The sequence below is a fragment of the Aspergillus glaucus genome, assembly GCF_001890805.1.
Source record: "Aspergillus glaucus CBS 516.65 unplaced genomic scaffold ASPGLscaffold_7, whole genome shotgun sequence".
Lineage (NCBI taxonomy): Eukaryota > Fungi > Ascomycota > Eurotiomycetes > Eurotiales > Aspergillaceae > Aspergillus > Aspergillus glaucus.
This window is the reverse complement of record NW_019170459.1, coordinates 896,047-919,190: the sequence shown is the minus strand read 5'-3', so window position 1 is coordinate 919,190 and position 23,144 is coordinate 896,047. Positions and strand designations below refer to the sequence as shown.

Here is a 23,144-nt window from a genome sequence, read left to right as displayed (position 1 = left end):
CAAAAATACGAAAAAATACTGCTGTAATTTATATTACATTGAGAAGTGCCTATTCTAGAAAGCTCTGTGCTTAGTATATAGAACTATAGTACCATAATACTGTATAACTTAAAACTTGGACCGTCTAAATGCTTCGTTGTTGAGATTTTGAGGTTATAAAAAGTGCCGATTAATATGGTAAACGCAGGTGGCCGGCTGGCTTGGGTGGCCGACTGGCTCGGGAATTACGTTAACTAACGTATTCGGTAAGCGAGTCGGCCACGTAAGCGAGTCGGCCACCTCCCCGACGGAGGTCAGAAAATAGGCCTATTTTGAACCCCCAAAATGCATTTCTATATAAAAACTAATTACCATTGCGATTAGGACATTGTAGGCGTCTATGTCCTATAATATGACAGTCACTGCAGCGTGGGGGCGCCCGTGTAGGGCGCTGTTGCACTTCAGCTACTGGTTCAGTAGATACAATCTGGCTATCTTCTTCCACCTGATTCCTATTTTGTACAAGACCCTGGCCTTCCTGGACTGAAAGGCCCTCTGTAGCATCAATCTGTTGCCTAGATCGCTTCCTCTTTTGGAGCTGCTTCTCATGTGCAGATCGTAAATCCTGGTTTTCTTTGGCAAGAAGAATACCGCTATTCATAGCCAACTCACATCCCTTTATAAGCTGCCCCAATGCAGCTTTTGTCGGACTAGATGGGCTCTGTGTACGCTGCCTTAACAGCTTCTTAATTGTAGATGCCTGCTTCCCCAGTTGCTTGAGATTGTGTGGTGTTTTAGGATCTGAATTGGTAGATGGGCTGCCTGGGGGGGTCGAAACCTTGAGCTGTATATTAAGCTTCTCAAGCACCCTTTGTGCATTAAGCGGTATCAGGCCAGCTGCTGCAAAGCTATTTTTGATAGTCTCTGCTTTAAAGGCCCCTGTACGAGCTTGGGGATAGGCTTCAAGGAAGTCAAATTTATCAATATGGTTGAAACCAAGCCGCATCTTGTCCTCAACCAAGCCCCTGTATGCATGCTTTAAAGGTGCAAAGCAGCCAACATCAAGAGGTTGTAAAAGATGTGATGAATGTGGTGGCATGCAGATTGGTATAATATCATTCTGGCTGCATATCTCATCAAAACGAGGAGTCAAATGACTCCCATGGCCATCAAGAACCAAGAGGCGATATCTTCCAATTGTATGACCATTTGTAGCTGGAATAAAGACCTTTTCAAGCCATCTTAGGCCAATCTTGTCTGTTGTCCATCCATTATCACTGACTTCAATCCTCCAGTCACGCGGTAAGGCCTTATCTTCATACCATCCCTTAATATGGACCTTTCCCTTGAAGATAATGCATGGTGGCAGAACCCATCCTGTAGAGTTGATACACTCAATAGATGTAACCCATTCCCGATTTCCTGGCTGTACAAGAAAGGGCTGGCCAGTCATCTCAGCTCTAGTAACTACCTTAGCAGTAGCTACTAGACCCATTGCATATCCAGTCTCATCAAAGTTATAGATATCCTCATATGGAATACCATGTTGCATCATAATGATTTGTACACGGTTGAACCACTCTTGGATAATATTTGGATCTTCACATTTTGCGCGCTGATGATTGTATCGTCGAGAGAATCAGGATTTAAGAATATCATGGCGTTTGATGAAGTTATAGACCCATTTGTCTCCAACAGTTGTAGTAGTTGTATCACCCTGCTTAGAGATTAGAATATCAGCCATTTCTTGGATATGAGCTGGTCGGGGAGCTGCTCCACGCTGATCCAGGGATAGTATCCATTGTACAAGTGATTCCTCTTCATTTCTAGTCATTTTATGACTATTTGCGCGTGTCTCATTGCGATGGGTCTTTCCCCGGAGCCGGTCTTGAAGAGTAGAGCAAGGCACATCATAAACGCGAGCTGCTTCACGAATATTGGAGATTTCATTGTTTTTTAAAGCAGATATTGCAAGGAGCATCCTCCCCTCCTGCTCAATTAAATTTGAAGATTTAGAACGCGAATTGGGTGGCATCGTGATGGTTCTAATTGCTTTGATAAAACTCCGGCGCGTGAGATTTGAGAGGTGGCCGACTCGCTTACGTGGCCGACTCGCTTACCGAATACGTTAGTTAGTTATATTCGGTCAAGCGACTGGAGGGGTTTCACCACACGGCGATGAAATGATCTTAGTTTTAGCAAGCACTTTCTATTGTCACGGTGGCAGGTCAAATAGCAATAACCAAAATTAAAATATTTGTAACCATATATGGTGAATATACTTGAAATATGGACTGAGTACTCTACATATTTAATTTTTCTTCAACACTAGTCTCAGCGAAAGATATATATAGATGTCTCGGGGGAATGAATCCTGCCGAATGCATAATAAACACATAGTTCAGGTCCAGAAGAGCAAATAAAGACCAGCAGAGGTGATCCACATAATAAGCAAACAAAGATATCGGCCTTTATCAAAACCCGATAAAAACCGAGGCAGGTTAGGCGAGAATCACTATCTACAAGTATCTCTGTTCATCAGCATACACATTTAGTACTTGTGCTTTCTCAAGTTACCATGTCTGCTCAGCTCAGTTCTCGTACAATTACTACAGCGGCTGCTACTACCGCTGTGGCTGTTGGTATCGGCGCATACTCCCTCCAGACAGCATTTGCGGAAACAACCCAAAACCAGCCTCCGATGGTGTTTGGAAAGACCGGCTTCACGTCGCTGCGACTGCACAGCAGTAAGACGGTGAACCATAATACGAAGCGACTTGTGTTTGAGTTTCCGGATAAGGATGCGAAGAGTGGACTTTCGTTGACTTGTATGCTGCCCTAACATGAGTATACTTGATGGTGTGTTAATTAACGAACATAGCTTCTCTACTTACTATCTCCCGTCCTCAGGGCAGTTGGCTCCCTGTTATCAGGCCCTACACTCCTATCAGTGACTTCGGTACGCCTACAACACCAATTAATCAACAAATGTATATACTGACAAACTACAGACACCCCCGGCTACGTCGAGTTCCTGATCAAAAAATACCCCTCCGGCAAAGCCAGCACCCACCTGCACTCCCTCCAACCCGGCCAATCCCTCTCCTTCTTCGGCCCCCTAAAAGCCTACCCCTGGGCCCCCAACAAACACTCCCACATCTACCTCCTCGCCGGCGGCGCAGGCATAACGCCAATGTACCAACTAATCCAAGGCGCGCTGAAGAACCCCGAGGACAAGACGAAGATTAAATTGGTGTTTGGCGTCAATACAGAGAAGGATTTGGTGTTGAGGGAGGAGTTGGAGGGGTTTAAGAAGCAGTACCCTGAGCGGTTTGAGACTGTGTATACTATTAGTGATGGGAAGAGTGAGGGGAAGGGGTTTGAGAAGGGGAGGATTACGGAGGAGCTGTTGAAGAAGGTTATGAAGATTGAGGGGTCTGGGGAGAATGTTAAGGTGTTTGTTTGTGGGCCGCCGGCTATGGAGACGGCGTTGATTGGGTCGAATGGGTGGTTTGGGGGTAGGAAGGGGATTCTGGGAGAGCTTGGGTACACTAAGGATCAGATTTTTAAGTTTTAGCTGCTTTGTTATTGTACCCTAATCGCACTCCACTCTACTCTACCTAAGCCTATGCACTCGGAAAGTATTCTAGCACTAACCCGAATGTCCACTAAACCAACCCAAGTAGCAGCTACAACTTCGGCTTCATCGCCTTGAACACCAACACAACCCCAATAAGATCCACCTCCACAACCTCAAAATTCGCCTTCAAAGCCCCCACAAATGACTCCACATCATCCGTCTCATTGCTCATAATCCCATCAAACACACAAAACCGCCGAATCAACCCCCCAAAAAAGTTATCCTCAACCCCCTTCCCCAAAACCGTAGCCCCAGTAACAACCCCATCCTCCCTCAAAACCCCCTTCACATGCTCAAAAACACAAGTCTTGTTCGCCACCGGCCCAGGCAAACAATGCAACAAGAAGTACATCGACACCGAATCAAACTTCTCCCCCGCGCCCACAGGCAACGGCTTCAACACATCACACAGCAATTCCCTCGCATCCTCCCTTCCAGTCCGGGCCTTGGCCTTGGCCATCGCCGCCGGGCTCAGATCGCACAGTGTCAGACGCGTGGTTTGTGGGACGGTCCCGTTGGCGAGGTAGTAGCCCGTACCGACGCCGATGTCGAGGTGGTTGGAGCCGATGTTGGAGGTGAAGAGGGGGAGGAGGTGTGTTTTTGTGGGGCAGCGCCAGGCCCAGGTGTTGACGATATTGAGGACCCAGTAGTCGTAGATTTGGAGGACTAGAGGGCTGTAGATGGCGATGCCGCGCTCGGTGGGAGTTAGTTTGGACATGCTGGTGGTTGGTGGATTGGTTGGGCGAGTAGGGCCGGAGAATATGAAGAATCAAGCAATGGTATCGGAGATATTGATGGGATGGGATTGAGGGAAAAAAAAAAAAAAAAAAAAAAAAAAGGGCAGAGGGAGATGAGTTGGTACTTATAGCCAATGTCTTTGTTTATCTTGTTTTTGTTAAGGTCTACGGATGTGACCGGATGCAAATGTTGATGTGTACGTAGACTTGTACAGGGTATCAGGGGAGTTGCTTCTTTTATGCACATCTTTCTCTATTGGTACCTAGATAACGTACCTGAATAAGCAAATTTAGGGCAGCAAGAACCGTAACACAGACGTAAATCAATCCGAAACAATTTAAATTCCTATACTATACGAATTATTACTATCTGAACAATCTAAATTACCAAACCCATCGAGAGCAAAGCCAGAAAAAAATCAAACAAAAGAAAACAAAGTCAACAAAAGGTCTCCTCAATATACGTCTTCAACTCTCCCACAGTCTCACACTCCATGAAAATAGAACTCTTCACCTCGATTCCTAACTGGCTCGTGAACTTCTCCGCCAACACCAAGGACATGAGCGAGTCAACACCGAGGGTAGCAAAGGCCGCGTCATCGGTAAGCTGGGACTGCTCCAGCGCGGCTTCCTTAGCGATAAGGTCTACGGCGCTGGTGATTGTTGGATTTTGCGCTGCCGCCGGTGCCGCGGCCGGGGTTGGCTCTGCCGGTTTGGCAGGAGCAGGGACAGGCGCTGGAGCAGCTGGTTTAGGAGCAGCCGGCTTGGGTGCTTCAACAGGAGCAGGAGCAGCAGAGGCAGCCAGCTTAACTGGCACAGCCGGAGCTGCAGCATGCAACGGCTTAGCCACATCCGGCGGCGAGAAGAACGTAGGCAGTAAGCTCCTCGGGAACCGCCGGAACGTAATCTTCTCAACCAGTCCAATGATCTCCCCATCCTGTAGCACATACACGTCTCCATTCCAGAACCCAGCCTGACCCTCGATCGGCGTCATCTGCACATACGACTGGTACTTCCCACCCTTCACAAACGGCTTCGCAAACCGCAGTCCCGCCCATCCCGGCGTCACGTAGAAGTAGTCGATCGTGTTGGACGCATCACTGCCGTTCATGATAAGTCCAGCAAGATGCGCCACGGGGTCGGTGAAGTACGGCGGCACACTCCAAGTTCCTGTTCCCTGGGTTGTGAGGGTGACGTTCGCCATAGCCTCGTACTCGTGCATGATGGCGGACTGGATGCCGCGGTACTTGTCAGCGTAGTCGACGAGGTTGTTGAAGAGGCGGTAGGCCATGTTGCGCGGGAGCACGGCGGCGGTGCCCTCAGAGGCCATGCGTTCAAGGGACGCGATGCGGCTCTTGACCAGATGAGACAGGCGGCGCCATTGCGAGAGCCAGACGTTGGCGTCACCGTATTCAATGACCGCGGAGGCGAAGTGCTCGGGGTTTGTGATGCCGTCGTTCACGTTGTGCCAGTGAATGGTTGTAGTTGCTGGGGAGGTGGTGAGGTCGGCTGTGGCGCGGAGTTCGAAGAGCTGGTCGACTTGAGAGAATTTTTGCGCGACGAGACCTTGCAGGACAGTTAGGTTGGTGATATTGATGCCTGGGGCGGACGTGTTGGTGATCTTCTTGTAGAGGTGGTCGGCGATGGTGAAGGCGATGTCACCGTGGATAGACTAGGTTTGTCAGATAGGATTCTATTACGAGTGAATAGGGCTAACTCACCGATGTGGCAACACCGCAACCATTCATACGATGTCCATTGGCGGCCTCAAAAAGGTCGGGGTGCATGAGGTTCGACCGGGCCACAAAGGTCGCCGTCGAGCCGGTGACATCCTCCTGAAGGACCTGATGGATAGAAGAGGTAGTCAAGGTCGACACCGCTGACGACGGCACCGGCTGGCTGATCTCCGTACCCTTGGTGAGCACCCATGTGCCGCGATACTGGATCCAGTATCTCTTCTCATTCCACGAGTACGACGGCAGGTCCAGCAGCTGCAGCGATGTCTCGAACGGCCGATGCACTTCGTTCCACTGCAAGGTGAGGCCGTCACTGTGCAATCCAGCCAAGCTATCCGCCAGCGTGTTCCAGTTGTTCTCGTTGCGCCGCAACGTCGGTGCCAATCGCTTGACCTCGGGGAGACAGTTGCGGATAAATGAGACAAGCACCGGGTGCGGCCCAGCTTCAACCCAAACGGTGTTGCGGTCGATGATGCCAATCTCCTGCGCGGCCTGCAGAGCGCCGACAAAGTTAACTGGCTCACGCGTCGCCCGCCGCATGTATTTCGCATGGATGGTCTTCGCATCAAACACGACGTCGCTGAGCAGCGGCGAGATAACAGGTACCTGGGGCGCATGGAAAATGACCGATGAAGCAATCTGCTCATACGAGTCCAGAGCAGGGTCTATCTGCGATGAGTGGAAGGCGTAGGGCACGTCGAGCTGGTGACACTTGTATCCCTGTTCCTGGAGTTTCTCCCGCGCAGAGGCGATGTCGGCCTGAAGTCCATCGATGACGGTGTCCTGGGGCGCGTTGATGCAGGCGACTTCGTAGGCCTGGTCACCCAGGCACTCCGCGATCTGCTCAACGCTGGCACGTACAGCCATCATGCCATGGCTGCGCAGCTGGCAGTGCTTCTCCAGTTGCTGTGCGCGCTGGCCGACGAGGAAGATGGTGTCGCTGGCCGATAGCACGCCAGCGACGTGCAGGGCAGGGTACTCGCCCAGGCTAGCGCCGACGACGACGCTGGGTGTAATACCCAGCGAGGCCCAGTACTTGGCCAGGGCGATCTCGAGACAGGTGATGGTGAGCTGGGTGACGATGGGGGCAGGTTCTTCCTGTGCCTCGTCGCCTGCACTCTCGATGACCGGAAGGATCGATGGAAAGCCGTGCTGCTGGCAGAGGCCGTCAAGGCTCGTGAGGTGGTCCCGGAAAGATGGGACGCTGCGGTAGAGCTGGGCACCCATGCCGGGGTAGAATGCACCTTGACCGGTGAAAGCGAAGGCCACGGCTGGCGGGCTTGAGGGGACCGGGCGAATCTGCTCCTCGGAGTCGATGTGAGACCGCAGTTGTTTCTTCACCTGGTCGATGGAGGAGGCCGAGAAGGCAATGCGATGGTTGTAGTGCATGCGACGAGCAGAGGTGGTGTATGCGAGGTCGCTCAGTAAGGTCTCGGGGTTTTCCTCGAGATATGCCAGGAGTGCCTCGAGGTTTCCTTTCAGCGACACTTTGCTCTTGGCAGACACAGCCACGGCGTGCTTCTCACGATAGTCACCATCCTCCTGGATCTCCTTGACCGGTGCCTCCTCGAGAAGCATGGTTGTGTTGCCTCCGGCAGCACTGAAGTTGTTGACCACTGCATACCGCGTGTTGTATAAAGGAGTCCAAGGCGTCTGCTCAAGAGCGATATGGATGTTGCGCTTTTTGTCAAGGAGCTTCTTCAGCGCCGGGTTCAGCTCCGTCTTGATACCCGTATGCGGAGGAATAGACCGCTTCCGGTACATTAGCAGCACCTTGATCAGGGCCGCGATACCTGCCGCCGCCTCCCCGTGGCCGATATTCGACTTGACAGCACCGATATGCAGCGGCTCGGTGCGGCGACGAGGGCCCATAGGCGCAAACACCTCCGTGACGGACTCCATCTCCGTTGCATCGCCAGCTTGCGTGCCGGTACCGTGCAGCTCGACATAGCTGACATCAAGCGGATCAACGCCAGCGCGGTCCATGACACGCTTGTAGAGACTCGCCTGGGCGCCAGCATGGGGGTGAGTAATCGACACTGCTTTAGCGGATTGATTTGTGGCCGCTGACAGCACGGTGGCGAGGATGTTGTCGTTGTCTGCAATGGCATCCTCAAGACGCTTCATGACAACCGAGCCGATACCGTCTGCACGACAGTATCCATCAGCACTAGCATCCCATGTCTTGCAGTTACCGGTCTGCGTGAGGAAATGGCCATTGCAAAGACCGGCAAAACCGTCCGAGTTTGTGAGGACGTTGACGCCCCCCGCGATAACCATATCGGCATCACCGCTCCACAGCGTTGTGCAGGCAATCTGGACAGTAGCCAGACTGGACGAGCACGCGGTGTCGCAACTGAAACTGGGACCACCGAACTTGTAGAAGTAGTTGATCCGCCCGGGTGCAAAAGCCCTGTTCCCGCCGGGAATGAAGTAGGTCCCGATCTCCTGGCCTGCGTTGACTTCACGGTAGTCATCACTTGCCTGACCATAGAAGACACCAACACGCTCAAGATTAGTCGAGGGCGTGCGGTTGGGGACGAAACCAGCCTGCTCGAGGGCTTCGTGAGCAGTAACGAGGGCTAAGCGGTGCATAGGGTCCGTCTGCTCCGCCTCGCGGGGCGACATGTTGAAAAAACCGGCATCGAAGAGGGCCGGATCATCAATAAAGCACCCGAATGGTGTCTTACTGGCATTCGGGTTCTGTCCGGTAGGATCCCAGTGTGTGTCGACATCGAATCGGTCCGCGGGGATGCGTCGATGGACGTCGAGCCCCTTCTCGAGCAGATCCCAGAAGCTCTGGTTGGATACAGCACCCCCCGGGAGGCGACAGCTCATTCCAACAATCGCAATCTTGGAGTCTTTGGGGTCACGAGGGGCGCGCTCAGGTAGAGGAGTAGCGAGGCTTTGCGCTAGAACATCCTCCGTGATAACTCGGACTGGGTCCGCATGGGCCTGAACAGCCTCATTAAAGCTCTTGAGAGCATTAGGCATGCCCAAAGCCTTTACGGAGACTTCAGGCACGAGTTGAAGCGCCACGCGGTCATGAAGGGTCGCTATAACTGTATCCCAGCGAATAGTCCCCGTGAGCAGCTCGAATATAACATCCTCAAAGAGCCGGGCGGGCGTTTGTGCGGCAAAGGGTTGTCCGTCCCTAGTCGAGAGCAGAGGCGTGTGAATAACGTAAGGTGAGTTGGTTGGGAGCTTCGTGGCGCTCACGATGGCTTCAGCATCAGCGCGGGTGTAAACGTGGGCTGTGTGGCAAAAACCGGCAAAGATGGGCAAAGGAGCCCATTTGGCATAGCGTAGCAGCTCGGAGGAGCGCACAAGGGTCTTAAGGCGCGAGGGAGGGCCACTGATGGTGACGGATCCGGGGCTAACGGCGCTAAGGAAGATTTGGCTCGGCGTTGGGAAGTTCTAGCGGTGTTAGTAGAAGTAGACATGTTGCTAGGCACACTCACCAGAGACGCATTCATGCTCGCCAGTTCCTTCCGCACCTCATCCTCCGACAACTCCGAGAACACATATGCCCAGCTCTCTGTTGGTCCCTCGGCTCGACGAGACTCGAGTCTCTGCGAAACCTGGTCGACACGAAGACCCATCCGAAAAGCAATGCGGATTGCCTCAGCACCGAGTTTCACAAGATCCGACAAGCGAGAGGCAAATGAGACAGCCACAGCAGTCAGCAATCCGGACCCGAGAGCCACAAGGGTTCCATCAGGAGAGGTGAGAGGGTCGTTCGTAGGGCACTCATGGTAGCTAGTAGCCAGTTAGTAACTGAAGCGGTCATGCTGGAAACGAGGACATACCTGATATATGTGCCCAGCTGGATCAAACACGTGAAGACACCCTCGGTAGATCCCCCGAATGGCCCGATACGCAGTCCAAACTGGTACGCAAAGTCGATAATACTTTCAAATGGGGCGATCAGGGAAAGAAGATTGGAAGGCAACTTCCGCAGTTCCTCCCGAAGCACATCTGTAGCATCATCCAGGAAAATCTTCAGAATTGGGTATCGTCTGTCCTTGCTCAAGGCTTGGAGACGGCGCAGGTGAGCGCTAATCTGCTCGTCAGATGGCAGCTCATTGCTAAAGTAGACCAGTCTGTAGTGATGGTCATTGACCACGTCTGCCGAGCTCGAGGGAGTATCCATTTTCGACGGTGAATGTTGAATCCTCGAGGAATGAAAATGAACTAGAAATTAATGAGAAGATTGATTTGCTTGAACTTGAGGTAGCATGGGAATGGTTATATATCCAACTCTGTAGGGTCAGCTATACTGAAGAAGCTGATGTTTTGCCGATTTCGGCACTTTTGTGAAGCTGATAGATTTGAAATAGGTCGGAGGGGAAGATGATGCAAGGAAGAGCTCAGCTGGATCTAATGGAATGAACTATTGGAGTCTAGCTGGGCGATGGGCCAGTATATACTACTGGCTCAATGTTGGACCTGCATCGCTCTAATGCACTAATTGGGACGACGGATTTTGATAAAAGCACAGATACTGGCTCGCATTTTGCATATATGTATAGGCTGTACAGTTTTCCAGCAGCATGAGCCCTAACGAAAACGGATACTATATTATTCGATAGTCATGCAGAATAAATTTGGTGCAGAAAAGCAATGGATGTACAGAAATGATATCATCAAACTCGATTACCAACAATAAACCACCGCTTTACTCCTCCCTGTAGCTCAAAAGCAACTTTACGATCATCCGCCAGCTTCAAAAGTACCTCCTGCATGAATGGCTCCAATGCCTTCTTACTGGCTTCCTCGGGGACGGTGCCATGCACTGATCGCACCACTTCCTGCACCGTAATACTGCCTCGTCCGGTATTCTTCTGTCGACTTTCCCGCAGGGCAGAGATGACCTGCCGCTCTCGTCGTAATCTTTGATCCCTATATTCTGCCATCTTCGATGGCATATCGGTGATCACGACGCCATGTGCTGGATATCCTATCTGGCACCCTTGGTCTAGCATAATATCGAGACTCGTCGTATACACCCCGAGATCCTCCACAACCGTAAACCCATGACCAAGCACGTTATCGCCGGTAAATATCGCCTGTTCTTCTTCCAGTACAAAGCACATGTGGTCGACAGCATGACCTGGTGTGTGCAACGCACGTACTGTGGCTCCCTCTACTTGGAAGACTTGTCCGTCAAGAATGTCCTGCTGGCCACGGTCTGGCTGGTTCTTGTATATAGCAGACGATAGATGCGGAAAATGAACCAGTAGATTAGGTACACCACCAGTATGATCGCCATGCCAGTGGGTGATCAATGCAGCCACGATCTTCAGGTCATTCTCGGACACGATCCGGGCAATATGATCGATCCATATCGGCAGGCCTTGACCGGTATCAATGAGGATCTTCTCGCGACCACTGCCCACTAGGTACGTGTTGGTACCCTGCAGTTGGAACTGTGTATAGCCATCAGTAACCAAGTCATTGAGCCAACTTTGTATATAAGCAGACTTACCCCACCAGGATTACCTGCGAGTACACGTACAACTCGTGGAGTGATGCGCTCGGTATCCGGTAATGGAGGTAATCGTGAACCTTGGCTTTCCAGATAATCCCCCCAGAAGCACTCATCGAAGGTGTTGTTGATCTTCCGAGACATAATCGACAATAGCGTGTTAACGAACAATAAACTCTCTGTGCTGGAAAGATCGAAGGTGATGATAGTCTCTTATTTCTTTGCTGATATCTCACTTCGTATTCAGCTCTAGTCTCGTGTCCGTGCTAAGCACGAAGCTGACATTTTCTTATCCTTGCTTGGGCTTACTTTCTTGTCAGCCAGCCACGAAAGCCCATTGTACTTTTTTTCTGCTGCAGATCTCTTACGGCTGTCTAGAGCGAATGGTATAATTTATGTTAAGCAGACGTCATGAACTAATTGCGCATGATAGTTGTTATATAAACGCGAGACCGATAAAGGAAATAGTTGAGACCCCAAGCTGCTTCATCTAATTCAAGCTCACCGAACGTATGCTATGCCCATGTACGCTATTCTTGGAGCTACCGGCAACACCGGTCAAGTCATCCTCTCCACCCTTCTCCAGAGCCCCGAGACCACCATCCACGTCCTCGTCCGCTCGCGCAAGAAGCTGTTGGGCCAGAATCCATCGATTGCAGCTAAGCAAAATGTGAAGATCCATGAGGGCGATATCTCCGACATTCCGAAGGTGGCATCTTGCATTGCATATCCCTGCAGCGCAGTCTTCTCATGCGTCGCCACGAATGAAAACGTTCCCGGCTGCTCGATTGGGCTCGACACCGCACATGCAGTCGTAGCGGCGCTCTTCAGGCTGCGTCTTTCAGATCCAACCGTTAATCTCCCGCGTATCATTGTTATGAGCTCTGCAGTCATCAACGACAAATTATCCCGCGAGACGCCTAGGGTAGTGCGAAAGCTGCTTTACACTTCCTTTAGCCACGTATATGCCGATCTCGAAAAAGCAGAGAAGTACTATCGGCTTCATCGGACCTGGCTGACGGTGACATTCATTCAGCCCGGTGGGCTTGTCCATGATGCACCCTGCGGTCACACACTGTCGACAGAGCGGGAGCACACCTTCTTAAGCTATGCGGATCTGGCTGCAGGGTTTATCGAAGCCGCGAACTTCAATGATAAATACGATTGGAAATGCGTAAGCGTTTTGCCCACGGGCAAGACCCGGATTAATTGGACATCACCAATAAGTATGATGCGTGGGCTTCTTTGGGCTATGATGCCGTGGTTGTATTGGGTTCTTCATTGGGTAAAATTGGTCTAATTATGATAGTAACGATTATGATTGATTCTACCAGTTCAAATAGATACTCAAAATGATCATATATATAAGTTCAACCGAGTGGTTCCTTCGTTTTCGCTACTCCCTAGGCAATCGTTGCACTCGTGCCCGATAGTTCAACCGTACAAACTGCCCCACTGTAATCTTGCAGTCCTTCTCCGGCTGGTCCAGGGTAATCTGTTCACAATTGTTAGTATAGGCACACAAAACAGGCAATGATGCGAGAAAATACCTTGAAGTTATGCAACAACGACGCACCCAGTTTATACACCTCCATCACGCTAATATGCCGCCCCAAGCAAGTATGTGATCCGCTACCAAAATGCAGCATTCCCTTCCACATCTCGCGCGCTTTCGCATCGCTAGCCTCGAGCCATCGCTCAGGACGATACATATCTGCATCCTCTCCAAACGTAGCCTTGTCACGATGTACAGCGTGTGGATTGCAGCCAACAATTACATTACCAGGAACTTTGTATCCGGCAATCTCCACCCCCTGCGGAGGAGCAACACGCTCCATCACGAAGCCGCTGGGGGGATGGATTCGGAAAGACTCTTTCACGCAGGCATCAAAGTATGGCATGCTTTGGGCCTTTGTGTACGAGACATGGCTTGTATTGACGTCGATATGGGATGCCAGCTCGTTGCGGACACGGCGGTAAACATCTGAATGACGTGTGACATGATAAAGAAACGCACTCAGGGCAACTCCACTAGTTACATTACTTAGTACGTAGGAAAAAGGAAAGAAAAAGCGAGGGTGGTAATTGGAGGTACTCACGTCGATTCCGACCCAGCAAACCCCAGCATCACGCCCAGTTCTAGTACCATGTCATTGGTTACAACATCCGGCTTAGCCCTATGCAATGCAAGATAGCTGTCAAGGATATCCCGGTTAGTATTCTTGCGCTCGGGGTTCTCTCGCATCTCTGCGAGTCGTCCAGCCTGCGAGTTTATCGCGAACGGAATCAACGGCGTGGTCATCTGGACAAGGCCCATTCGGCCCAGCCACAGCATAAATGGGTTCTTGATTGTTGCTTTGTCTAGCAGCGGGTAATTGCCAACCTGGGAGCAGTGTTAGTAGCATCCTCTTGTCAGCCCCAAGTCAATCTTACGTATGAAGTGTAATCGAGTATCATCCGCGTCGACTTGATAATTCCGTTGATATCAGAATTCTGTTCAATGAAGCCATACCGCTTTCCATAGGCGAGCATTCCGATGGTGTCGAATGCATAGTATTGGAACAAGCATGGGAGGTCAATCCATCCTTGTTTTCCGGTCTTCCCAGAAATCTCGTCAAGTTTGTTGAAAAACAATCCGATAGTTTTATCAAGATATGACTCGTAACAGAGAACGGAGCTCATGGAGAAAGCCGAGTTAACCGCTCGTCGATGACTAGCATGGGAATTCTGATCTAGATTTGAAAAGAGAGTTTGGCTAATGACTCCGGCATGAACGGGAGATATGACACTGTAGAATTCCGACTTAACCCCGTATGAGCGTATTATTTCATGCAGATAGATGTAGGTTCCATATGTATACCTTTTTGAGTTTGTTTTTGGGTCCGTAAATATCATGTATGGCTTCCGGGGTGGAAAACGATAACATGCGCGGTCCCAGACGCACCACTGGGCCATATTTTCTGTGCAAAGCAGCCAAGGGAACACCATTTCTGTTGTACAGCGAGTATCCGAATCGCCAGATATCTGAAAGAGATGCAAGGATGGGACCTGGGAATTGATTCAGTTGGCTCTGGTACCGCTGGTGGAGCACCCAAGCCACCAAAATCATAAAAGATACTGCAAACCATGCAGTAGAAGCAGGTAGCGCCATGGAAAGTGATAGATTCATGATGTCGATCTTTCCACAGGCTTGCAGAAAGATGGTGGTCCAAATCCCAGCAAATATAGGATAATGCAAGTTTATATCTGTTTACCAATTTTTAGGGTACGCGGTTTATAATTCCTTATTGAATCACCGGGTCCGTTCTGAACACGAAGCTACTGAGCCTGAATAAGCTTACATGTGAAATAAAATCAATATAACTTCTGGCCAGTTCTATTATCTCGCAATAAATTTGGAAAAAGCGTTATTTATAATAGAGATAAAGAGATATAATTCTGCTAGATGTAGATTTTTATATAAAGGCTACAGCCAATATACCGCAGCATTTGAATAAACGAAAGAGTATTCTTATTTTGCTTTTTGTCGCCTCTTTTGCAATGGCCCATACAATTATCGTATCATCCGTGACTATCCTGCTGCTCAGCATTGTAGTAAGTGCTCAGCTTCTTACTTCGGTGTCGGTTCATATTGCCAATGATGCTAACTTGGTCAGCGAGCAATATGGAATGCTCTGACAGGACAACTCAGCTCGCTTCCCGGGCCCTTCAGTTCTAAATTTACAACTCTGATCTTAAAGTACTATACTCTTACTGGACAGAGAATGCAATATCTCGACTCACTGAATAAGAAATATGGTCTGTTCTCCCCACCCCACGTGGCTTGTCGTGTCATCGGGCAATGTCTGAACAGAGTCCAGGCCCTCTTGTCCGTGTCAGTCCCAATGAGGTTGTCCTTTCCGACTTGCAAACCACCAAAGAAATCCATCGCATCGGCAATAGCTTCCGGAAGTCTGACTGGTACAGTAAACTTACCACAACCCGTGAGCACAACATCTTCTCTCTGGTTGATCCTAAGGCGCATCAAGAGCGGCGTCGACTACTCTCTCACCCTCTGTCAGAGGGTTCACTGCGGGGGCTAGAGCCGGTTGTCTTGGAAAATGTTGAGCTGGCTATCCACAAGATCCAAGACCGTATGGATACGGACGGCAGCGCTGATTTGCTGAAATGGTTTTTCTTTATGGCCACTGATATCATTGGTCAACTGAGCTTTGGCGAGTCTTTTCGCATGCTGGAATATGGTAAAGTAAGTGCCTCTAATACCTCGAATTGGAAACCAATGGCCTATTGACATCTTTCTCAGGAAACCCAGTATTCTATTGATCTCAAAAACGTCACATTTTACAACGCGCTACTCGTCGAGATTCCCTTAATCATGAAAGTCGTTTCCGCTATTCCTTCCAGTTTCATCAAAGACATCACGTCTGCTGCAGCCCGGCGCACTGTATACGCCGAGAATCTCCTGAACCGCTACAGGCAATATCTAAAATCCAACCCCGACTGCAATAAGCCAATGTTGCTCTCGCGAGAGCTGAAAGCACATGACGCCGGCCAAATCTCACACGATGTAATTGAGTCTGACGCGGAAGCCTACATTCTTGGCGGCAGCGACACGACGGCCATCACGCTCACATATCTCGTCTGGGTGGTATCACAGCACCCCGCCGTGCAGCAGCGGTTGATCAGGGAAGTGAGAGGCCTGCCTGATGGATTCAAGGCAGACGATCTTAAGAAGCTGTCTTATATGGGCCAGGTTATTGAGGAATCACTGCGTCTTTACGGCGCTGCCCCTGGTGATTTACCTCGTGCTGTACCTGCGGGTGGCAAAAGACTATGTGGACATTACATTCCCGGTGGGCTTACGGTCACAACGCAGGCATATACGATGCATCGTGATCCACAGATCTTTCCGGAGCCAGAAAAGTTGGCACCATGTATACCTTTTGTGTTCGAATTGCAAAGCTAACGAGGTATTACTAGGTTTGACCCTTCCCGATGGGAGAACCCGACTCAAGAAATGAAAGATGCATTTATGCCGTTCGGTGCCGGTGGCCGAAGTAAGTCTCAGCCTAAAAGCAGCATATATCGAGATTACTGACAAACTAATTAGTCTGTCTCGGTCTTCATCTGGCCCGCTTAGAGCTCCGCATGACCATTGCACACTTTTACCGCGCCTTTCCCAAAGGTGTCAGATTAGCAAATGGCATGACAGATGGTGACATGGAGATGGAAAACTATTTCTTGATTCAGCCAAAGGCAAGGCGCTGTATAGTGGCTCGTGCGTAGTGAAGGGCGAAGGGGACAGATCCGTGCTTAACACGGATCCACGGAATCTAGCTCTAACTAGTTCTAATTAATCGGCTGTCTGGATAGTAGCCACCCGTATGTATCCATATACTATATCTATCTACAAAATGGTCTAGATGAGGGATAATTACCTCTGTGGATAAATTGACTCGTTTGTGATTTGGAATGGTGGCCAATGGTTGATGCATGGTGGAAAGAATGGGCCTTTAGCTTATCGCCAAAAGAAGAAACAAAAAATAAAAATAAAAATAAAAATAATAAATAATAAATAAATAAAAAATAACCCTTATACGGAATAAACTAATCAATGTCTAGAATCCTTTATTCGTATTTGTACAAGTATTTCGTATCCCGCATATCAATGTGGATATGAACTACCTACATGATACTACATTCATTCCTATGCACGATAGACGAGCCAAGCAGATATAGAACCAATTTCTTAGTTCACCTGGTTCTGTACTAAATAGACACTGTTTAATACTGTTTAGATTACATGGTTGTTTCTGATGGCATGAGATTTTAGCAGTTTTATATAAATATAAAGATAGAAGAATAATCCCTTGTAGTATTGGGTATACCATCTATTACTTAGAATTCGCTCACTTACCGCCTACAGTTATCAATATGGCTCTATCCATGACCAAAACCATTCTCATCACCGGCGTTAATGGATACCTTGCGTCCAACATAGCCACCGCCGTTTTGAACGCCGGTTATCGCCTGCGCGGCACCTGTCGTTCTAAGGAGCGTGCCTCGCGTCTGCTCAATGGGCCATGGAAGCCCTACGTAGACCGAATCGAGATTGCCGAAGTGCCGGATCTCTGTGAAGTATCTGGTTTTGATGAAGCCGTCAAAGGTGTGCTCCATAGCCCTGCTCTTTCCTGTGCCTCTACTCACTAGCGACACAGGTGTCTCTGCAATTATCCATACGGCTGCGCCTGTTATTGGTCCCTCCATCACCCATGCATCGCAACTCATCACTCCAACAGTCAAGGGCACGGAAAACCTGTTGAACTCAGCTTTGGCTTATGCAGGCTCCCAGCTTGAGAGCTTTGTTTTCACCTCGTCTGCGGCGGCAGTCATCACGCCTGGTGCGCAGCCTCCGCATACTTACGACGATAACAGCTGGAACAAGATTCATCCCTTACTCTTGGAGGACGGGGCAGAGAATATCTCCGTTTATGAGGCATATCCGTGTGCGAAGATTGCGGCGGAGAAGCTCGTTTGGGCTTTCAGGGATACCAAGAAGGTATTATTTTCATTCATTTTATTTTGCCATTCACCCTTTATGCCAATTTCTCACGTTGACATGCAACAGCCTCCATTCGCCATAAGCGTCATCTGCGGCTCCATCGCCACTGGTCCACCCATTATCCTCCCCGAAACCGCAGACAAACTCCCTCTAACCCTGGCCCCCGTATACAACGGCCTCATTGGTAAAGACGTGCCCGGACCCCAGGATTCCATTGTCAAAATTGCTGGGTCAACTCCCTATGTCGATGTGCGCAATCTGGCAGCCATCTACATCTGGTGTGCGGAGAACACTGCCCAGTCGGATGGTGAACGTTATCTCGTGGTCGCGGGACATGGTCCCAAGCAGGCTATTCTGGATATTCTGAGTGAGGAATATCCCGAGCGGCGGGGTGTGATCCTCAAGGGCAATCCGGATCAGCGCTATAACAAGGACTGGACGTTCGACGAGGGTGGTGTGGTGTTTGACTCGACGAAGGTGAAGAATGCGGTTGGGTTGCATTGGATCCCGTATGGTCAGAGTATTATTGATACGGCTAAGTCTTTGGAGCCGTTGTTGGAGGCGGAGAAAGAGGGCTTGTTGATTTAAAGAGTAGAATTACTGTGAATGACACTTCTGGGATTGTTGGTATACATTAGCAATTATGTACTTATGGGTAGATCATATCTATATGGAACGTATTACATATGATTTCTTGGATTACACTTCTTTCATAATGCCTGTAAATCTATCGAATTATTGAAATCTCAACCGCCGCAGATGTGGAGTACTTCAGGCTACAGGCGCAATAGAGGACGATCATTATACCAATCTTGGGTATAAGTACCTCTTCGTTCTCCAAGTATATACAAACTTCACAACACCTATTACAGCAACCAGCATCACCAAGATGATAAACTTACCCGCCCTGACCTCTCTCCCTAAAACGCTCTCATCTCTCGTTCCTCCGGATGCAGAGCGAAAGCCCTATCCACCATGGCTCGAACCAGTGTTCATCCTCAGCTGCGCTGTTGTGTTTCTCCAAACTAGTCGATTGGTCCGCGTTTCATGGTACCTGGGCGTTGTGCTGCCGCTGGCTACGCAAATGCTGCAGTATACCAAGGGCAACCTAATCGATAACTATGTCGCCGGTCTTACCATCCCAACTACGGTCATCCGTGTGCTCGATCTTGCACTCTGTCATGAGACGCAGCGAGAGTTCTGGAAGATCCGCGGAAGTGCATCGAAGAAGGAGAATGAGGGCAAGGGCTGGCCTCAAGGTATCTTTGCCAAGGCTCGATGGGCGTTTGAATTGCTCGTTTCCTTGCGTGCTATTGGGTGGAATGTCCAGGTCAAAAATGTTTCGACGGATTCTAGTCAAGGCCGTGGGAAATTGTACGTCAAGATACTTCCTTCAAACCATTATTCAAATGTAACTCACCAAAAGAAACAGTCATTTCATTCGCAAGCGTCTTACCGACTCCATCGTTGCCTTTCTAATCCTTGACGGCATCACCTACTTTCGGCGCACAGTCGCAGCGCCCATGGTCCAATCCCAATCTTTCTGGGACATGCCCCTACAATACCAGATACTCATCAGCTGGTTGAGCGGCTATCAAATATACAACCTGCTCACCATGCAGTACAACCTAGCAGCAATCGGAACTACAGTCCTCGGAATCTTCGAACCAGACGACTGGCCACCTCTTTTCGGAAGCTTCCTCCCCAGTAACCTCTGGTCCGTCCGGCGTCTCTGGGGAAGTGCTTGGCACCAGATGATGCGGAGAACGTGTAATTTCTGGGGCGGACTTGCGTGTGATGTGACGTTTGCAAAAAGAGGGACCTTACGGCGCCGATACACTGATCTGTACGCGGCGTTTGGTTTCTCGGCTTTGATCCATAGTGTTGGCAGTCTTTGTGTCCGCAGTGAGGGGCATGCGTTCTATCAGGGCGTATTCTATATTATGCAGCCGTTCATGATCACATTGGAGGATTTTGTGATTTACCTGGGCAAATCAGTGGGGTTGCGGCAAAATCGTAAGTTTATTAACTCAATGTCTCTTTATGAGAAATGCAGATGCTAATTAATTCAACAAAAACAGGCTTTACTGAATACTTTGGATTTGCCTTCGTTGGCGTTTGGATTTCCTTTTGCTTCCGTTACATGGCTGCAGCAGAGAACGCTTGTGGCTGGGACCTGGAGAGCCCGTTGCCTTTTAGTATTGTTGCTCAGTTGCATCAATACTATTTGGCGTTGGACTGAGAAATCGCGCTCAGGATTAGTGATGCATAGTTCTGTTGTGTTGCAGACAGCGTCGATGTGCAGACGCTGAAACTGGGGAAAGCAATGGTGGGTAGGGTAGATGAATAATTGTTCATGATAGAGATAAATGAGAAGAATATACAGAAGCCTTAAATACATCGTGATAATGTTATCAATGATGTCAAAATGGGTCTTTCTTGTTTTGAGTTAATTCGCTTCTGGTCTTTCTTCTGGTGCCGTATCTCCAACTGGAGATGAAGGCCTCATGCATTCGTGCGAGACGGGATCCCACAAACTTTACCTCTGCGAATCAATACCTGAATGAGTGGATTTGAATATGTACAGGAGCAATCATGGTCTTAACAAAAGTTATCATACCAGAACAGCCTCGCCATAACATGAATAATGCAGAGCACTCTTGCGCTTTTTAAGGCTTTGCAGCGATAGTGGCAGATTGAATCAGAAAAGAAGGATATTCTTACGGAGAGAATCTGACAGGAAAACTCTCAAGCGCTTGATCATCAAGTCACGTGCTACATCTACCCCTAGAAACTCCTTTAGGGCAAGGGGCCATTCTGCCTGTAATGTAGCACGTTTATTGGTCATAAGCCTAGACAGTAGCAGACCGCCCGCCGTTTTGGGTCATTGTCTACAATTGTATCCGTACTCTGAAAACAATCATCAAAGAAGCTTAATTGTTTTCGTACATATCTTATCTCCTCTTCTTCTCTTCTGGCTGATCTCTCAACATGACCACCACGGAACCTACGGCGCGCATCGACGAAGCGCACGAGCACTTCCAGCGTCGTCGTGACATTGTGGATCTCCAAAAGGAAGTAGACAGCACAGAAAAACTCCAATACACTGAAGAAGATCTCAATGCAATTCAGATTCGCACTTATCGAATGGTCTCGGGCAAGGACAGCGAACCTACTTTTAAGCCCTGCTTCTTCATGCCGTACAAGGGCGAGCTCAGTGAAGACCCTTACAATGAGCAGCTTGAGCCATCACGGTGGAAACGGCAGCAGTATAGGAAGAAGTGCTTTTTGCACCCATTCGAGTGGGTTCAGGATATGGCTCGGTATTTCGATGACTACAGCTCGGCTCAATTCGTCGAGTTCGGGAAAGGAAATTCACCCCTTGGCTCCATATTTCGGTATGAATGTCACCTGCCAGAATTTGCATATTTGGATGCTAACACTGTATGGCCGGCTAGTCCCGACCACCATTCCAAGTCAAGGTCTCTACGTGAAAGAGGATATCACGCCGAGTTCTATGAATGGTATGCTGTTTCTGCTTCCAGTCGTCAAGTTCCGATACGCTTCCCACAGTTTGTAATCAGGTTAGTTTCTCATACCGATGGTGAAAATAATTTGATGACGGCGTGGGGAGCTGCTTTGCAAAGAAAATGAGTCGGAGACCATCTAGTCTGCGGAGGATAATTTTCTCCAAGTACAACAGATAGCTAGAGATGCTGCTCTCGCTCGATGTTTTGATCAGTATGATCGACCATGAATTTGCGTACTGTTATTGGTTATAATGTCGTTCTTTCAGTCTGTCTACGATGGGTGTTAAATATCTTATTAAAATCCTATAGTTTTGTATTCTGTACGCTCTTCGCATATTGAATTTACTGAGGAAGGGATTTTTTCTCGTTATAGCGGACTTATACCAAAGGCTCCATTCCTAGTCCAGTGCTCTGTATATATCGATATATATATATATAGCCGGCCTGATACATCTATGGCGGAAGATCAGAGGTGTTCCTAGACCAGCAGATTCAACTGATGCGTCAGTCAAGGTGCAGGGGGTGGAGATTAAGCCAGTGCCTACGCTCCGCTACCTTGGCATCCAGCTAGATCAGCATCTCACTGGCATGAAACAAATTGAACACCGCCAAGTTAAAGCAACTGAAATGATAGCAGCGCTTTGCTCCATAGCAGGATCAACCTGGGGAATCACCCTATCCCATCTCCGCCAAATGTACACAGCAGTCTTATGGCCGCAGATCACATTTGCCTGTTCCACATGGTTCGTACGGGCTGGATGGGGCTTCAAGGCGGCGGAAAATGCTGCTAGGAAAACCATGGAATCTATCCAACACAAGGCCCTCTACAGGATAGCTGGCGCGTTCAGAACAACCCCATGAGCTGCTCTAGAGATATGTCTCAACATCCTTCCTCCAATGATTGCATTGGAACGCACAGCCAAAGAATCATACCTCTGAATTGCCACCACACCCCTTATGACCACCCTTAGCAAGATATGACACTCCGGCCAATGACCAGCGCCAAGGAACGCAAGGGAGCGACGCATGCGATGGGCCACCAGCCCAGACCATGATCCTTTAACATCACCATTAGAACGATGGGAGCGACGAACCGCAATTTCTCAGGACAAGCCGGAGATTATACACCCACATGTGACCCCGCCTTGGTGGGCAGGCCTGAAACCCCATATAGCAGAAACTCGGGAAGCTGCTCTCGCAACTCACAATGCCATCTTACACAGCAGAGCTGATATCATTGTGTACACAGATGGCAGCTTGACAGAACAGGGAGTTGGAGCAGCAGTAGTTTCGCCTCTGGGGCGCCAAGCAGTTCGCATTGGCTCTCAAGCTACCCACACTGTATATGCAGCAGAATTACAGGGCATAAAGATGGCGCTTACCCAAATACGCAACCCAAGTGGACTGGAATCACAATGTTCCTATCAGACCCGTACAGCAACCATCTTCACAGACAACCAGGCAGCAATACA

General features: G+C 49.3%; 10 protein-coding genes across 10 annotated transcripts; 6 read left to right on the top strand and 4 right to left on the bottom strand.

Moving 5' to 3' along the window:
* Positions 1-2,557: 2,557 nt before the first annotated feature.
* On the top strand, positions 2,558-3,556 carry ASPGLDRAFT_123480 (cytochrome b5 reductase family protein; the record flags this gene model as incomplete). The annotated part of the gene is made up of 3 exons (XM_022540403.1): positions 2,558-2,807; positions 2,861-2,938; positions 2,991-3,556. The coding sequence occupies 3 exons, from the start codon at positions 2,558-2,560 to the stop codon at positions 3,554-3,556; spliced, it is 894 nt and encodes a 297-aa protein (XP_022402418.1).
* Positions 3,557-3,668: 112 nt separating this feature from the next.
* On the bottom strand, positions 3,669-4,337 carry ASPGLDRAFT_65668 (class I SAM-dependent methyltransferase; the record flags this gene model as incomplete). Its single annotated transcript, XM_022548925.1, has 1 exon — positions 3,669-4,337. One exon carries the CDS (start codon positions 4,335-4,337, stop codon positions 3,669-3,671), a length of 669 nt encoding a protein of 222 aa, XP_022402417.1.
* A 342-nt stretch (positions 4,338-4,679) lies between these two features.
* Positions 4,680-10,320, bottom strand: tpcC (non-reducing polyketide synthase tpcC). The gene is made up of 4 exons (XM_022546311.1): positions 9,902-10,320; positions 9,554-9,851; positions 6,078-9,509; positions 4,680-6,028 (listed from the first exon to the last, which is right to left on the bottom strand). The coding sequence occupies exons 1-4, from the start codon at positions 10,243-10,245 to the stop codon at positions 4,796-4,798; spliced, it is 5,307 nt and encodes a 1,768-aa protein (XP_022402416.1). The 5' UTR covers positions 10,246-10,320; the 3' UTR covers positions 4,680-4,795.
* Positions 10,321-10,600: 280 nt separating this feature from the next.
* ASPGLDRAFT_147275 (uncharacterized protein) lies at positions 10,601-11,948 on the bottom strand. The gene is made up of 2 exons (XM_022541917.1): positions 11,581-11,948; positions 10,601-11,521 (listed from the first exon to the last, which is right to left on the bottom strand). The coding sequence occupies exons 1-2, from the start codon at positions 11,722-11,724 to the stop codon at positions 10,739-10,741; spliced, it is 927 nt and encodes a 308-aa protein (XP_022402415.1). The 5' UTR covers positions 11,725-11,948; the 3' UTR covers positions 10,601-10,738.
* A 149-nt stretch (positions 11,949-12,097) lies between these two features.
* Positions 12,098-12,880, top strand: ASPGLDRAFT_65665 (uncharacterized protein; the record flags this gene model as incomplete). The annotated part of the gene is made up of 1 exon (XM_022548924.1): positions 12,098-12,880. The coding sequence occupies one exon, from the start codon at positions 12,098-12,100 to the stop codon at positions 12,878-12,880; it is 783 nt and encodes a 260-aa protein (XP_022402414.1).
* Positions 12,881-13,088: 208 nt separating this feature from the next.
* Positions 13,089-14,731, bottom strand: ASPGLDRAFT_123250 (cytochrome P450; the record flags this gene model as incomplete). The annotated part of the gene is made up of 4 exons (XM_022540382.1): positions 13,089-13,611; positions 13,680-13,963; positions 14,014-14,382; positions 14,441-14,731. 4 exons carry the CDS (start codon positions 14,729-14,731, stop codon positions 13,089-13,091), a joined length of 1,467 nt encoding a protein of 488 aa, XP_022402413.1.
* A 359-nt stretch (positions 14,732-15,090) lies between these two features.
* ASPGLDRAFT_1384303 (cytochrome P450) lies at positions 15,091-17,182 on the top strand. Its single transcript, XM_022541607.1, has 6 exons — positions 15,091-15,174; positions 15,237-15,378; positions 15,441-15,826; positions 15,884-16,503; positions 16,561-16,637; positions 16,691-17,182. The coding sequence occupies exons 1-6, from the start codon at positions 15,121-15,123 to the stop codon at positions 16,864-16,866; spliced, it is 1,455 nt and encodes a 484-aa protein (XP_022402412.1). The 5' UTR covers positions 15,091-15,120; the 3' UTR covers positions 16,867-17,182.
* Positions 17,183-17,526: 344 nt separating this feature from the next.
* ASPGLDRAFT_123734 (uncharacterized protein) lies at positions 17,527-18,730 on the top strand (the record flags this gene model as incomplete). Its single annotated transcript, XM_022540425.1, has 3 exons — positions 17,527-17,746; positions 17,799-18,139; positions 18,209-18,730. The coding sequence occupies 3 exons, from the start codon at positions 17,527-17,529 to the stop codon at positions 18,728-18,730; spliced, it is 1,083 nt and encodes a 360-aa protein (XP_022402411.1).
* Positions 18,731-19,010: 280 nt separating this feature from the next.
* On the top strand, positions 19,011-20,574 carry ASPGLDRAFT_81384 (wax synthase family protein). Its single transcript, XM_022550111.1, has 3 exons — positions 19,011-19,516; positions 19,575-20,158; positions 20,224-20,574. Exons 1-3 carry the CDS (start codon positions 19,032-19,034, stop codon positions 20,382-20,384), a joined length of 1,230 nt encoding a protein of 409 aa, XP_022402410.1. The 5' UTR covers positions 19,011-19,031; the 3' UTR covers positions 20,385-20,574.
* A 537-nt stretch (positions 20,575-21,111) lies between these two features.
* ASPGLDRAFT_57064 (uncharacterized protein) lies at positions 21,112-21,722 on the top strand (the record flags this gene model as incomplete). Its single annotated transcript, XM_022548230.1, has 2 exons — positions 21,112-21,548; positions 21,601-21,722. Exons 1-2 carry the CDS (start codon positions 21,134-21,136, stop codon positions 21,720-21,722), a joined length of 537 nt encoding a protein of 178 aa, XP_022402409.1. The 5' UTR covers positions 21,112-21,133.
* Positions 21,723-23,144: the final 1,422 nt, after the last annotated feature.